Source organism: Argopecten irradians, chromosome 5, assembly GCF_041381155.1.
Source record: "Argopecten irradians isolate NY chromosome 5, Ai_NY, whole genome shotgun sequence".
Classification (NCBI taxonomy): Eukaryota; Metazoa; Mollusca; class Bivalvia; order Pectinida; family Pectinidae; genus Argopecten; species Argopecten irradians.
Window position 1 is genome coordinate 37,560,671 of NC_091138.1, and position 16,336 is coordinate 37,577,006.

Here is a 16,336-nt window from a genome sequence, read left to right on the forward strand (position 1 = left end):
CAGTATAACTGACTGTTGGCTGTTTGTTTTCTATCTATATGTACTCCAGATTTTCTTCACAAACCAAAACCTGGCACATCAATTATTCTGGTGAAAATAAAACAAATGTCCATAACAAAATTGAACTCCTAGCATGAAGGTCATGCAGTCTTTATCTTTGGTTTTAGAATATTGAGGCCTTGTGCTGCAGCAATATAATTTACCTTTCAACATGTCAATAGTGTTATTTCTCCTCCTCCCATCCATCCTCTCCCCCACTCTTTACCCCCTGACAAATTAATGGTTATTAACACGCCATGCATCTGGGCTTAATTTCATCAAATGTATTGTATAGAAACATTTAAAAACCAATTTACCCCCTGACAAATTAATGGTTATTAATATAAAAGGTAGAATTAGAATTTTATCAGACAGGTAAGCCTGATTAGATATTTGTCAGACTAGCTGTAGATGTTGGGGGAAATGGCACTGGCCTCCCACGCACATTCCTTCTCAATAGAATCAGACTAGAGTCAGTGCTTCCCTACGACCAATTACCTGGAACTGCCTGTGTTTAATGAAAAGTGTTTAGGATGTTTTGTATATAGATGTGCAACAGAGGTATTTTCGGAAATCTTTTTATAGATCATTGGTAAATTTCCCCGAACATGTGTCATTAATTAATAGGTGCATAGGCGTATTATACCCACGGAATGTGATATGTGCTATACAATATCACTGTAACAGTCAAAGCCTCAGGTGGTGAGATAATGAAGGGAAGGCCAGGATTTATAAAATGTTTTACAAATGTGTGGCTTCAAGGTACTATGTACTCATCAGATTCCTGTATACATGTATAATTGTATACACAGAATTCTAACAGACACGACCATCTATCATTTTAACAGGGCTAATATTATTACGGTTTCAATTTGTTTGATGAATAAATAGGGGGAAATAGAGACCGAACATAGATTAATGAGACAGCTATATTTCTATGTATTTTTATATCTCTTGTCAATCTATATAGGGAGGGATTAGGACAGCTTTCACTTTATACAATGTCTATACTGTTCTGACACATTGAAGGTGATTACAGACTGTGATACGTCAGCCGCTGTCAAACTTTCACATTTAAAAGTCTCCTGTGGTTTTCATTGGGTGTTATTCATTACAAGTTTATTTCTAGACAGGATATTACTTTTTCCGATTAATGCTTTCAGGCCTACATTCTTTAAATAATTGGAATATTTATAATATTGATATGTCAGCTGTGTTTCCCAGTCAGAGCATTAATAATATAAACTCAATGTAGACGCTGTAAGAGGTGTGGAACTCATTCACAATACAACAATAGAAATTGATCGTCTGCACTAATATTATATTTGTAACAATACTGCAGCGTAAAGGTAGTTGAAGGTTTAAATAAAACTACATAGGAAGTTCTTACAGTTGGTCTCAATGGATCAACACGGAAAACCTGGGGTTACATAATAATGTATTGTTTGCCCGTTCTGATGTGTCATTTCTAGATGCACGAGATATTTGGCATCGGATGATTCATACACGTTTCATGTTCGTAGAAATATAAGAGTAATTAGAAACATGGCATATACAAAACAACAGTTATATTATTACCTATAGCTATAACTTGTTGTGTTATGATTCTGCTTTGATGAGTGTAGTATTGTACGGTATCCAACCCAATAAGTGCCCAGCACACTTTGAAATCAAACTAATAACCTTTCATGTTTAGGTATTAAGTCTTTAATGCAGTATTAATATCTTGGTTGTCTCACTATCCTTTTTATATGTGGATTGACCTGGTCATGCAGTTTTATTCTCCACTTCCATAACTTTCATGCCCTTTATAGTATATAGTATGTGATGGAATTGGGGTAGCAGTGGTTAAAAGCCCACTACCTTTTCGGAGCAAAACATAAATGTTTCATAAAAACATTAATAACATCAGAAAATATATACTGATGGCCTAAGGTGAGGTTAAACCAAACATATGCAAGATTTCCTTTGTTTTGCTATCTGGCGCAGTGATAGTCCACTACTGCACAGCATTAAGCATGACAGCAGGACCGGCATTATGAGAATTAACATTTTATTTATCTAAATCAAATTGTGCAGAAGGTGATATGTGTAGTATTAACGGTAAGTTGACAACTTTTGCGACTCAACAAATTTATTGATCTCCTTTCATATTCCCATTTTAGAAATTAAAAGCCATTTCAGAAAGGTAGTGGCCCTTTAAAGTTAGGCTCATTGTAATATTTTCTATTCCAGATTCCCTTATCCCTACTCAGCCAGAGAAAAGTTATAATGTATAATTAGGGGAGATAATCTAGTGTTAGAATTACAGCTGAGAATTCTTATCAGCCATACATGCCAATGTTTGAATTAAAAAAACAAGTATCATAAAGAACATTCCCTTTTTAAACCCTTTTCACCAGTGTTGTAGAAATGTATAAACAAATAAACAAACATGTGTGTAGGAGTATGATTGGCTTATCTAGTCATCAGATCTGGCAGCCTCCATACCAGCAGGGGTCTCGCTAGGTGTTTATCTGTCAGAGGAATGTTACTCCAACCTCTGCTGTATTGTCTGTTTTCACTTACCACAGAAATGTACTAACACCTTGTAATAATACAGTACCTACAGACGTAGCCTGTTGCCTTGGTGATTAATCTAGTCATCATAACCGGTGGTGATATATATTCGTATAAATATTACTATTATAGACTGATAGTTTCCTTCTTTCAGGTGTTTTAGTGTATTATTTCAAGTACTGTGGCTATATACATGAATATCACTAGTTACATAGACAATACATGATAAAAATTTCATCCTTTTTTCTAATTTGCAAGTACAATATATTGCATTTAGTATTTACTTTAATTTCAAAATTATATTTGAAGTGCAGTAAAGGTAAGAGTAGTGAATATATCCATATTCCAAACAGGTGAATTCCCAAGACTATCTTTAGGGAAAATTACCTTTCATTTAAAACCAGTGTTTATAAAGTATATTTTCTTTAGTGTATTTAGCTATAAAATGACCTGAGCGGATCTATTTTCAGACGATATCCCACTCATAGACCATGTCCTTGTTAGAACACTTGAGACCCCTGTCCGGTAATAATCTTGTCTTCCTGATGATCTTTCCTATAAGGTTTATAGATTGTTTCTTTATACATTGTATACATCCAGATATTAACTATGTGACCTTGCAGTGTATATTGTTAGTGGTGTGGTACTGTATGAACTTATGATTATGTCTCCATCGTAACATATAATTCCTCGTAATTAGTGCCCCTCCCCCTATAAGCGCCCCTCCCCTTTTCTTGAGATGAGTTGAAGTTGTATAACTGTCCCCATCCCATGGATTTAACAATGTTTTATAACATGTGATGCCTCTGACATCAGCATTGTATTCCATATTACTTAACGAGTCTTTTACATGTGAATCACGACATGATAATGTGTCTCAAAGGTTAAAAGGCATATACATATTTATTGTTACAGAACATACTTAATGTGTCATGAGTACAGAAAGAGTTAAAATATGGTTGACATTTTCCGTCTACAACTTACATTGTTGTTCACTAATAAGCCCCTCTTTGTTACAATTTTTTAAGCGACATGTGTCCTAATTACTGTGAATATGGTAATTAAAGTAAGTTGAAATTGATTTTGGTTTAGATGGCATCTCAGAGAAATGAAACAAAAACTATTGATTTCGGTCTCTATGGCATGTCTGAGTCAATAATTCAGACTAAGGGGAGATAACCTACTATTCAGATGTGCTACTAATTGATGGTGAATTGTACTTTACCCACATCATTTTGTGGTCTTGAAATGATGCAAAAAAGTACATCAGAATGACAAAGCCTTAATGCACACATTCCCACAATATAGGGGGCATTTATAATTATCATTACTTCATTATTATAAAGGGCATTTCTGTCTAACATAATTTCCAGACATTTGCAATTTTCTTCATCTCTGAAAGAGTCATATCTGATTTAAAATATTGGGGATATTTCTAGTCTATTTAATACTACTGATAATTGGTATTAATTTGTCTCTGTTGTATTACAGAATTTCAACACATCGGCACGTCCCTATGGAGCTCCACCACCGCCTCAGGCACCGGCCCCTCCGCCAGCCCAACCCTCCACTTTCCAGTCCCAAATCAACACCATGACACAACAGACACAAAACATAACTCTGACACCGTGAGTAATAAAGGCAGCATCCTTCATGTTTCTTCTGTATTAACCACAGGCATGCTAAGTGTTTGTCCAGTTAGGCTTCCTCAGATAGTGGGCAACAGATCTGCCTCAAGTCAGCAGAATAAATATATGGTTAAAGCATAGCTACAGTACAGAAATCGCCCAACAACCAGTCACTGTCATTTCTACAAGGATTTATGATATTTGTAAACCTCTGTAGGAATGTACAAGGGTTGTTGTAAGAAAGTTATGTAATTGTTAGTTTTTGTATATGTATTTAAAAAAAAAACAATATTTTTTAGTCGTTTGTAACTTTCAATTGCACCTTTTCCATGTCTGGCACACCCTAAGGTTATAAACTATATCTTCAGAGCCTAATCGAGTGTGTTTGTACAACTTGGAACTCAAACGGATTTTCATGATAAAGAAAATAGATGTTAATGGTACCATGGTAACCAAACTGAAGACAGTGATTTTGATTGGTAATGGCCCAAACTGATCTCTGTTTTTGTTGCCATCCTTGTCAATGAGAGTTACAAATGACTAAAGGAAACCTCCTTGGAATGAGCTAAATTGTTTGCATGGCTTTGTTTTAGATTTGACCCCCAGATTCCCGGTGGAGTTTTAAAAATTTCCACAGGATCAAATGTTTTTACTTTGCCCATAGGTTTCTATACAGTATGAGAAAAGATCAATGAAAATGTTTTGAGTGCGATCAAAAGGAGGGGAGAATTTTGTGCTTTCAAATGATATAGATAAATGTATTCTTTTTGGCATGATTTGTGATATTTATAAAATGTTTCTTTGAACCATTATCCTTTATGTCTGTTGATATGTCTGATTTAAACTTTTTGGAGTGGGACATTTTGATGTTGAGCGTTGAAGATTAACTGTGTGTAACTCTATGCAGTAAGCCTGCAGCCGCCGATTTCCAGACTGCTGCCCAACGGTATGCTGAACGAGAGGACAAACCAACATCAGCCACGCAACAATCTAAGTCATTCAAGACGCTACAGGAAGCCATAGATAGTGGACAGGGTAAGGGAGGAATAAGTCATGTATAAAAAGGGGTGGGGTAGGAATAAATCATGTATGGAAGGGGCTGGGTAGGAAAAGAGGGACATTGTATCTAAAGGAAGGGTTGGATAGGAAAAGGGGGAAATTGTATTTAAGGGACATTAAATCTAAAGGACATTGTATCTAAAGGAAGGGGCTGGATAGGAAAAGGGGGACATTGTATCTAAAGGACATTAAATGTAAAGGACATTGTATCTAAAGGGAGGGGCTGGGTAGGAAAAGGGGGACATTGTATTTAAAGGAAGGGGCTGGGGAGGAAATAGGTGGACATTGTATTTAAAGGAAGGGGCTGGGTAAGAATAGGGGACATCGTATCTAAAGGAAGGGGCTTGGTAGGAAAAGAGGGACATTGTATCTAAAGGAAGGGGCTGGGTAGGAAAGGGGGACATTGTATCTAAAGGACAGGGCTGGGTAGAAATAGGGGACATTGTATGTATAGGAAGGGGCTGAACAGAAATAGGGGACATTGAATCTTAAGAAAGGGACCAGGTGGAATAAATCAAGTATGCAATTGGCTGGTTAGGAAATAGGGGATATTGTATCTAAAGGAAGGGGCTGGATAGGAATAGGGGACATTGTATCTAAGGGAAGGCGCTGAGAAGGAATAGGGGACATTGTATCTAAGGGAAGGCGCTGGGTAGGAAAAGGGGGGCATTGTATCTAAGGGATGGGGCTGGATAGGAATAGGGGACATTGTATCTAAAGGAAGGGACTGGGTAGGAAAAGGGGGGCATTGTATCTAAGGAAAGGGACCGGTTGGAATAAGTTAAGATAAGTTAAGTATGCAATAGGCTGGTTAGGAAATAGAGGATATTGTATCTAAAGGAAGGGGCTGGGTAGGAAAAGGGGACATTGTATCTAAAGGAAGGGGCTGGGTAGGAAAAGGGGGGCATTGTATCTAAGGGATGGGGCTGGATAGGAATAGGGGACATTGTATCTAAAGGAAGGGACTGGGTAGGAAAAGGGGGGCATTGTATCTAAGGAAAGGGACCGGTTGGAATAAGTTAAGTATGCAATAGGCTGGTTAGGAAATAGAGGATATTGTATCTAAAGGAAGGGGCTGGGTAGGAAGAGGGGACATTGTATCTAAAGGAAGGGGCTGGGTAGGAAGAGGGGACATTGTATCTAAAGGAAGGGGCTGGGTAGGAAGAGAGGACATTGTATCTAAAGGAAGGGGCTGGGTAGGAAGAGGGGACATTGTATCTAAAGGAAGGGGCTGGGTAGGAAAAGGGGACATTGTATCTAAAGGAAGGGGCTGGGTAGGAAGAGAGGACATTGTATCTAAAGGAAGGGGCTGGGTAGGAAGAGGGGACATTGTATCTAAAGGAAGGGGCTGGGTAGGAAGAGGGGACATTGTATCTAAAGGAAGGGGCTGGGTAGGAAGAGGGGACATTGTATCTAAAGGGAGGGGCTGGTGGGAAAATGGGGGCATTGTATCTAAGGAAAGGGACCGGGTGGAATAAGTCAAGTATGCAATAGGCTGGTAAGGAAATAGAGGATATTGTATCTAAAGGAAGGGGCTGGATAGGAATAGGGAACATTGTATCTAAAGGGAGGGGCTGGGTAGGAAGAGGGGACATTGTATCTAAAGGAAGGGGCTGGGTAGGAAGAGGGGACATTGTATCTAAAGGAAGGGACTGGGTAGGAAAAGGGGGGCATTGTATTTAAGGAAAGGGACCGGTTGGAATAAGTTAAGTATGCAATAGGCTGGTTAGGAAATAGAGGATATTGTATCTAAAGGAAGGGGCTGGGTAGGAAAAGGGGACATTGTATCTAAAGGAAGGGGCTGGGTAGGAAAAGGGGGGCATTGTATCTAAGGGATGGGGCTGGATAGGAATAGGGGACATTGTATCTAAAGGAAGGGACTGGGTAGGAAAAGGGGGGCATTGTATCTAAGGAAAGGGACCGGTTGGAATAAGTTAAGTATGCAATAGGCTGGTTAGGAAATAGAGGATATTGTATCTAAAGGAAGGGGCTGGGTAGGAAGAGGGGACATTGTATCTAAAGGAAGGGGCTGGGTAGGAAAATGGGGGCATTGTATCTAAAGGAAGGGGCTGGGTAGGAAGAGGGGACATTGTATCTAAAGGAAGGGGCTGGGTAGGAAGAGGGGACATTGTATCTAAAGGAAGGGGCTGGGTAGGAAGAGGGGACATTGTATCTAAAGGAAGGGGCTGGGTAGGAAGAGGGGACATTGTATCTAAAGGAAGGGGCTGGGTAGGAAGAGAGGACATTGTATCTAAAGGAAGGGGCTGGGTAGGAAGAGGGGACATTGTATCTAAAGGAAGGGGCTGGGTAGGAAGAGGGGACATTGTATCTAAAGGAAGGGGCTGGGTAGGAAGAGGGGACATTGTATCTAAAGGGAGGGGCTGGTGGGAAAATGGGGGCATTGTATCTAAGGAAAGGGACCGGGTGGAATAAGTCAAGTATGCAATAGGCTGGTAAGGAAATAGAGGATATTGTATCTAAAGGAAGGGGCTGGATAGGAATAGGGAACATTGTATCTAAAGGGAGGGGCTGGGTAGGAAGAGGGGACATTGTATCTAAAGGAAGGGGCTGGGTAGGAAGAGGGGACATTGTATCTAAAGGAAGGGGCTGGGTAGGAAGAGGGGGGCATTGTATCTAAAGGAAGGGGCTGGGTAGGAAGAGGGGGGCATTGTATCTAAGGGATGGGAATGAATAGGAAAAGAAGTATGCTATGTTGGAAAAGAGAAATCTTGTCACTTATAGGAAAAGGGACAACTTGTCATATTGAGAAAAATTGACAGTTTATTACCTTCAAGATAGGAGGCAGTTTGTCATAGTTAGAAGAGGGGATAGGTTGTCATATTTTGGAGGGGGCAATTTGTCACAGTTGAGATTCTGTCTCATTTTGACATGAAAAGAAATAGTTTGTCACTATTAAGGAAATTAAGAAACACATTTAGGTGATGGGGACTGTCTTATTGATGGAGAACCGCTTGTCACATTTGGAGTAAGAGACAGTTATCTAATTGATGAAATGAAAACATGTCATGTTTAGAAATTGGTCGGGCTTGGTGAGGGTAGTCTTCTTCATACAGACAGAAGGGAAGTAACTCTCATTTGGGAAAGGATATATAGAGATGCTACACATGTGTATAATGACATATACATGTAGTACCCAATACATCTACAGTGACAATATAGAAATAGAAAACTTCATGCTGAATCGTCAGAAGATTTGAAACAAAAATGTTTAATTTACTTGTATATCAATCTAAAACCACATCAGTACAAAGGTACAAACCTGAATACCACTTTGTATTGTTGAAGATGTTTGCATGCCGATTTCAGATCCTCCCTCAGCCTTACTCCCCATTCAGACAACTAACCCGCCAGTTGATAGGCGCAGCCCCTCCCCCCTCAATTCAGCAGCCACGGGGATTCCCGCTCTCAACACCAGTCATGTCGCCCAGTTCAACCATGTCACTCAGTTCAACTCACCAGCAGGCCTGTACAGCAGTGAGAGCACCAATAGTTCATTCCAGACCCAAAGGTTTGTCTCCATCTGGCCTATATACTGCCCATATACAAGGCTATCTACTCATTGCTTCACTATAGCCCATATATACTGCTATATTTATAGCCTATGTACAAGCGAGAACTGCCCTCTTGACCTCATCTAAGGCTAAGAAAAACCACTACTGACCTAGGGCAACACTTGTAATGCCCTCATGCACATTATTTGTGTTCATCATGAAATTTTCAATCAATGACATCTTTAATGAAAATGACATAATTCACCAATGGTTTTGATCTAGGTCAGTGTGGTACTTGTCAGCTGTAGATAAAGAGGCCAACCATGGGGACACATAAGTGGATAGGTCATTATTTGATTTGTAATTTTACAGAGTTCCCTCGCAGGGCCTCTCAGCCTGCCATACCTTGGAAAAGGTACATCACATATATATTTGGTTGATTCTGCATACAGTTTGATGTAGTCAAGAAAATGGTCTATATCTTGATTAATCTAGATATGAATTGTTGTGTTGGTTTAATCATTGGTTTGAAAAAACATTGACCATGAGATACAGAGTTTTATCTAGGCTCCCATACCCAAAACATATTGACTGTCATTTAGACATTCCAAAACTAGTTTCATTACCTATAGTAGACTGCTTTAGTGTAGACCTCCAAAAGCATGATCCCCATAAGATGTTCTCAGGTAGATTTTATAATCTGGATGAATATACCATATAGTTCAGTTGTGTAACTTTCCTTTCCATCAGTTGTCATGGAATTCATATATATCTTGCTCTGTACATGACTTGTATAGGTGAAACTATTAGTTTGTCATATATATATATACCTATAGCATTCTGTAGTAATTCTATGGAGAAATATGCTGAAGCTGGGAGGGCTGTACTGGTTATCTTCCCTGCCTCTGTATATATCTCTATTAGCGTATGATACCCTAGCATGACCATCCTTTGATAAACCCTGCATGCACATGATTTTTCAGAATCAACGGTAACTCCTCAGATACAAGCAGCGGGGGAGAAAAGGAGGTGGACGATTTTGGCCGAAAAATCTACAGACCGTCAGAAACTTTTAAACTTGTACACGAACAAGATGATCCTTCCCCTCCTAAAAAAGATGAAAATTTCAAATCTAATCCGTCACGGACATTTCAGATTTTACAGCAACAGCTGGGACCAGGGTAAAAAAAAATGTTCATTACATAATCTCACCAAGCTATTTGCTTCACCGGTCATATATCTTGTATTACTTTAATCTTGAAAGCATTAAAACAGAATGTCTTCTCACTAGATAACACATTTCACAACTTGCACACAAAGTCTTTATCTAGGGGCATTAATTTTGGCTGCAAACTGGTTAAAAAGAGAGAATAAAAAACAAGTCCTTTAAGTCTGGTAGACAAGTGATATTGTATTTATCATGTTATTTTGCTTTCAAGCATGAAGGGAAAACAGACTTCAAGGTTAAATCCTACACTCATACATACTGTCACGGAGAGCAATGAACACTATATAACTAACCCAATGTGTACCAGGTATGTTCTATAAATAGCATGTCTGCATCGCTGCCTGATGGTGTTCACGAAAATGATACGAGTGTGATACAAACTGTTCAATAACAAAACTTACTAATTCACTCAAAGTATTTTTTTTGAGAATTTTTAGCTTTAAATGTATGATTATATTTCAGTGCTAAATTCCATCAATTTTAGCTAGTGATATATAATGGCTCAACAGTAGTAGAATACAAATAAAGATTGAAAAAAAAATACTTAGAAAGAATATTAATTGTTCTGTGGTAATTTATAAATATTATAAATAAAATGACTGGGAATCCCAGTTTTATCTGAAGGCATTGATCCCAACACGATCTGATGTATGCAACCAGTGTATAATTTATAAATATTAAAGACAACAGTTTTATTAATGATGACTTCAAACAATAGCTCAATAAGTAAACAAAAGTGGATGGCACAGGTAATGATTATGTGTTTATATCGTTACAGATCAGCTGCCCCTCCCCAGGCACCTCCAGGTATGTACAGCAAGTATTACTTTATATCACTTTAGTGTTTATATAGAACTAGTGGAACACATCAGTGTACCATTTCATACATATGTGTTGTGATATATAGAACTAGTGGAACACTCACTAGTGTACTATTTCATACATATGTGTTGTGATATATGGAACTAGTGGAACCTCTAGTGTACTATTTCAAACATATGTGTTGTGATATATAGAACTAGTGGAACACTCACTAGTGTACTATTTCATACATATGTGTTGTGATATATAGAACTAGTGGAACTCACTAGTGTACTATTTCATACATATGTGTTGTGATATATGGAACTAGTGGAAAACACTAGTGGTCTATTTCATACATATGTGTTGTAATATATACAACAAGTGGAACACACTAGTGTACTATTTCATACATATGTGTTGTAATAGGTATATAGAACTAGTGGAACCCCTAGTGTACTATTTCATACATATGTGTTGCAATATATAGAACTAGTGGAACGCACTAGTGGTCTATTTCATACATATGTGTTGTAATATATAGAACTAGTGGAACCCCTAGTGTACTATTTCATACATATGTGTTGTAATATATAGAACTAGTGGAACCCCTAGTGTACTATACCATACATGTGTGTTGTAATATATAGAACTAGTGGAACACACTAGTGTACTATTTCATACATATGTGTTGTAATATATAGAACTAGTGGAACACATCAGTGTACCATTTCATACATATGTGTTGTAATATATAGAACTAGTGGAACCCCTAGTGTACTATTTCATACATATGTGTTGTAATATATAGAACTAGTGGAACTCCTAGTGTACTATTTCATACATATGTGTTGTAATATATAGAATAAGTGGAACCCCTAGTGTACTATACCATACATATGTGTTGTAATATATAGAATAAGTGGAACCCCTAGTACTCTATTTTTAGCCCACCATCATCAGATGGTGGGCTATTCAAATCGCCTTTCGTCCGTGGTCCGTCGTCCGTCCGTCCTTCCGTCCGTCCGTCCGTCCTTCCGTCCGTCCGTCCGTCCGTTAACAATTCTTGTTACCGCTATTTCTCAGAAAGTACAGAAGGGAGCTTTCTCAAATTTCACATGTAGGTTCCCCTAGGGCCCTAGTTGTGCATATTGCATTTTGGGACCAATCGGTCAACAAGATGGCCGACTGGCGGCCATCTTGGATTTTGATAGTTAAAGTTTGTTACCGCTATTTCTCAGAAAGTTTTGAAGGGATCTTTCTCAAATTTCACATGTAGGTTCCCCTAGGGCCCTAGTTGTGCATATTGCATTTTGGGACCAATCGGTCAACAAGATGGCCGACTGGCGGCCATCTTGGATTTTGATAGTTAAAGTTTGTTACCGCTTTTTCTCAGAAAGTACAGAAGGGAGCTTTCTCAAATTTCACATGTAGGTTCCCCTAGGGCCCTAGTTGTGCATATTGCATTTTGGGACCAATCGGTCAACAAGATGGCCGACTGTCGGCCATCTTGGATTTTGATAGTTAAAGTTTGTTACCGCTATTTCTCAGAAAGTTTTGAAGGGATCTTTCTCAAATTTCATATGTTGGTTCTCCTAGGGCCCTAGTTGTGCATATTGCATTTTGGGACCAATCGGTCAACAAGATGGCCGACTGGCGGCCATCTTGGATTTTGATAGTTAAAGTTTGTTACCGCTATTTCTCAGAAAGTTATGAAGGGATCTTTCTCAAATTTCATATGTTGGTTCTCCTAGGGCCCTAGTTGTGCATATTGCATTTTGGGACAGATCGGTCAACAAAATGGTCGACTGGCGGCCATCTTGGATTTTGATAGTTAAAGTTTGTTACCGCTATTTCTCAGAAAGTTTTGAAGGGATCTTTCTCAAATTTCATATGTTGGTTCTCCTAGGGCCCTAGTTGTGCATATTGCATTTTGGGACAGATCGGTCAACAAGATGGCCGACTGGCGGCCATCTTGGATTTTGATAGTTAAAGTTTGTTACCGCTATTTCTCAGAAAGTACTTAAGGGATCTTTCTCAAATATCATATGTTGGTTCTCCTAGGGCCCTAGTTGTGCATATTGCATTTTGGGACCAATCGGTCAACAATGATGGCCGACCGGCGGCCATCTTGGATTTTGATAGTTAAAGTTTGTTACCGCTATTTCCCAGAAAGTACTGAAGGGATCTTTCTCAAATTTCATATATAGGTTCCCCTAGGGCCCTAGTTGTGCATATTGCATTTTGGGACCAATCAGTCAACAATGATGGCCGACCGACTGACGGCCATCTTGGATTTTGATAGTTAAAGTTTGTTACCGCTATTTCTCAGAAAGTACTGAAGGGATCTCTCTCAAATTTCATATGCATGTTCCCCTTGAACCCTAGTTTGTGCATATTGCATTTTGGGAGTGATCGGTCAACAAGATAGCCGACTGGCGGCCATCTTGGATTTTGATAGTTAAAGTTTGTTAACACTATTTCCCAGAAAGTACTGAAGGAATCTTTCTCAAATTTTATATGTAGGTTCCCCTACGACCCTAGTTATGCATATTGCATTTTGGGACAGATCGGTCAGCAAGATGATCGACAGGTAGCCATCTTGAATTTTGATAATTGAAGTTTGTTAGTGCTACACACATCAGTGTACTGAAAAAAGATCATTCTCAATGTTCATGTATAGTATATAGAAAAAGTTTGAAAAGCAGTGAAACTATACCATACATATGTGTTGTAATATATAGAATTAGTGGAACCCCTAGAACTCTATTTTATACATATGTGTTGAACAGACTACAAACTGACTTTGTAAGTTCAGATTTTCCAAAGCAGGTCTACTTGTATAAATGATCTTCTGTATAACCCATGTCCATACCACCCTACTTTAATATATGTAGGCATGGGCATATATGGCTTACATAAAGAGTTAGTTTTCAGTATACCATTTTAGAAGTCTGTATAGCAATAGAATACCTGAACACCATTGTTACAGAAAATAACTAACAGATTTACTTGCAACAGGAAAAAGAATCAAAATAGTTCAAGAAATCAGTTATGTTTTCTTTTCAAATGATGGAAGACAATTGTATTGAGTGTGTCTAGTACTAACAATAATTGTTATATTGTACACTTCATAATATTTGCGTTTAGATATTTTCCATTATTGCTTCAAGTTGTATAAATGATAGCAAAGACCATTGCTTGTACTAATGATATTAGACCTTGGCTGCTTGTAATGCTTTTAATGTAGACTAGAGAGATCACAGCACTGACCTTTGTGCACCTGTGGCTAATGTATAATTGTCACTTGCAATGTTCGTAAATGTACAATGCTTGTCTGTCTGTTTTGCTTCTTTTGTTCTTGTAGAAATATTTGTATGTACCCAAAGATAAAATTCACTTTACTCATACACAGCATCTGTACTAACAATTGATCATAGTTTCTTTTATAAATACTATTAACTCTAATGTAGCTCTATCATGAATCCTGAACAAGTACATTAAGGTAAGGTAAAGGTAATATTTGCTATAGTATGTAAGTGAGGCAGTATGCTGGATGTGTCATGCTCCATTCCAGCCGTAGCTCCTCATTCAGTGCCCTCCTGGGTACCTGGTGTCTCAAAGCGGCCAGATCTGCCGGTAGAGATAGCCGCAGAGAGGCTGTCTGAAGTTCTCCAAGATGCTCCTCAAGACCTTCCACAGATTCAGCCTCTTGTCAGCCAGGTCCCAGAAGATGTGGTTCCTCCAGAACTAGCTCCCATGCAGGCTTCACCTCCTCCTGCTCCACGGGAACCAACTCCACCACAACCGGAACCTCCCATGCCGCAGGTGGCGCCACCTGTGGAGGGTGAGTGGGTATCCAGCGTGATTTTGGCTCCATCCCTGCTACATGTCCACTATGTGATGCTATAGGCTCACAAATGGTATATACATGTGGATGTATGACCTGGCATGACTTCTCATGCGGAAACAGGATACAAGGATCTGCTCCCACAAATGCATGGTCCTCCTTTGGCTTTGTGTGTGGTGATGATATATTTCCCTAAATTTGAACCTCCAGGAAATTTGTCTGACCAGCTCCAATCATTGTGGATTTCCCAGGCAAGATGTGTTGGATTGGAAAAGGGAAAATTGTCTGGAAAATGTGTTTATATGCAATATGTGTACAGCATCAGTCCATAATTTTCTGAGATTAGAAATGGTTTCATGTCTTGTCCATGTGATGTCTATTTGAAAAGGAACCACGGAGGAAATTGCATGCTTTTGGCCAAATGCATCATTTACTTGAATGAGACAGGCAAGGCAATGCTAGTAAGAGGTCCTGTATTAAAATCGTTAGCCAGAAGTGTAAGAAGATAATTTGAGTTATCTCCCCTCCGATAGATCACATAGGAAAACTCTAACAATTTGTCCTAGCCTTGGTTATAACCAGAACAAGGACGATAAACCCCTTCAGTCAATCGGTCAATCTAACATTTTAGTAAGGAACATCTCAAAATGAGGGAACTTGTCATAGGTAAAAATTTTATTTAAGCATTAAATATTCATAGTAAGCCTTTAGATGTACACATTATCCATGAGCATATTTACTTCAAATGTGGTGTGTGATATATGAATAGATACAAGATCAAATAGTAAATGGTGAAATACATGACACTGTAAAACCATTTATTTTAGTTCAGGATGTCTGTATCGCCTACAGATTTTTGGAAGAAAAAACAAACAATACAAAATAACAAATAATGCTTGCAATAGTATCAATGTACCTAGTACAGAAAATTTAATTAAGACCTATATATGCTAGCAACATTAAAATAAAGGATGTTCTGTAAATACGGGGGAAACGTTGGAGAAGAATTATGACAAAAATGTAAATTAATGGTAGCTTCATAGTCAGAATAAGTTACCTGTAAATTCTATACTCTGCTTCAGGTACACAAATTAAATATGACAAATAAACAATAGTTACAAAGATCTTGGAGCTGCATGACTGTAAAATTATTACTAAATACACGTGTCGATCTAACGTAAACAAGAATCTAATATTGGAATATTTTTTGTTATTAAACAATTAAAATCGATTTACAACTTCGAAAATAATTACTTGTGGTTCGTTTTAATTAAATAATTTACGTATTAATCAAGTAAACGAAACGATATCTATTTGCCTATTCACATACATATGTGTGGGGTCAAACGGAGGTGCAAAAAAAATGTCATCTCCGCCTATTCGAATACTCCGGTTATTTGCATATTTTCTTCTGGAAAATGACCTATGCAAATAAGCGGAATCCTCTGTATTAATGTATTCTTTTCTTGGCTTTGCATGCAAATGATTTTGTTTTTCACCAATTACTGTTCCTCGTTTGAGCATGTATGTAATGTATATTATGTATATTTAATTGTGAAGTACAGTAATCTGCCTCGCATGCTACACAAGTATATTGTCTTTAGTAAAGGAGACAGATGTGCTGTTTATATTAATAGTGCAATAAGATACATGCATATGT

The 16,336-nt window shown here is 38.2% G+C and overlaps 1 protein-coding gene across 10 annotated transcripts in view; it reads left to right on the top strand.

Annotated features, from left to right (window-relative positions):
- The window catches only part of LOC138323741 (PDZ and LIM domain protein 7-like), a 42,157-nt gene that overhangs the window by 23,480 nt on the left and 2,341 nt on the right, over positions 1–16,336 (top strand). For 4 of the 10 annotated variants that reach the window (XM_069268549.1, XM_069268551.1, XM_069268550.1 and 1 more), the window contains 6 exons: positions 4,090–4,226; positions 5,134–5,261; positions 8,613–8,814; positions 9,781–9,978; positions 10,804–10,832; positions 14,404–14,673. In XM_069268549.1, the coding sequence (XP_069124650.1) occupies positions 4,090–4,226; positions 5,134–5,261; positions 8,613–8,814; positions 9,781–9,978; positions 10,804–10,832; positions 14,404–14,673 (964 nt within the window). Of the gene's footprint in view, positions 1–4,089; positions 4,227–5,133; positions 5,262–8,612; positions 8,815–9,169; positions 9,213–9,780; positions 9,979–10,803; positions 10,833–14,403; positions 14,674–16,336 lie in introns of all 10 variants that reach the window. The other 6 variants (XM_069268553.1, XM_069268554.1, XM_069268555.1 and 3 more) reach the window with 6 other exon arrangements.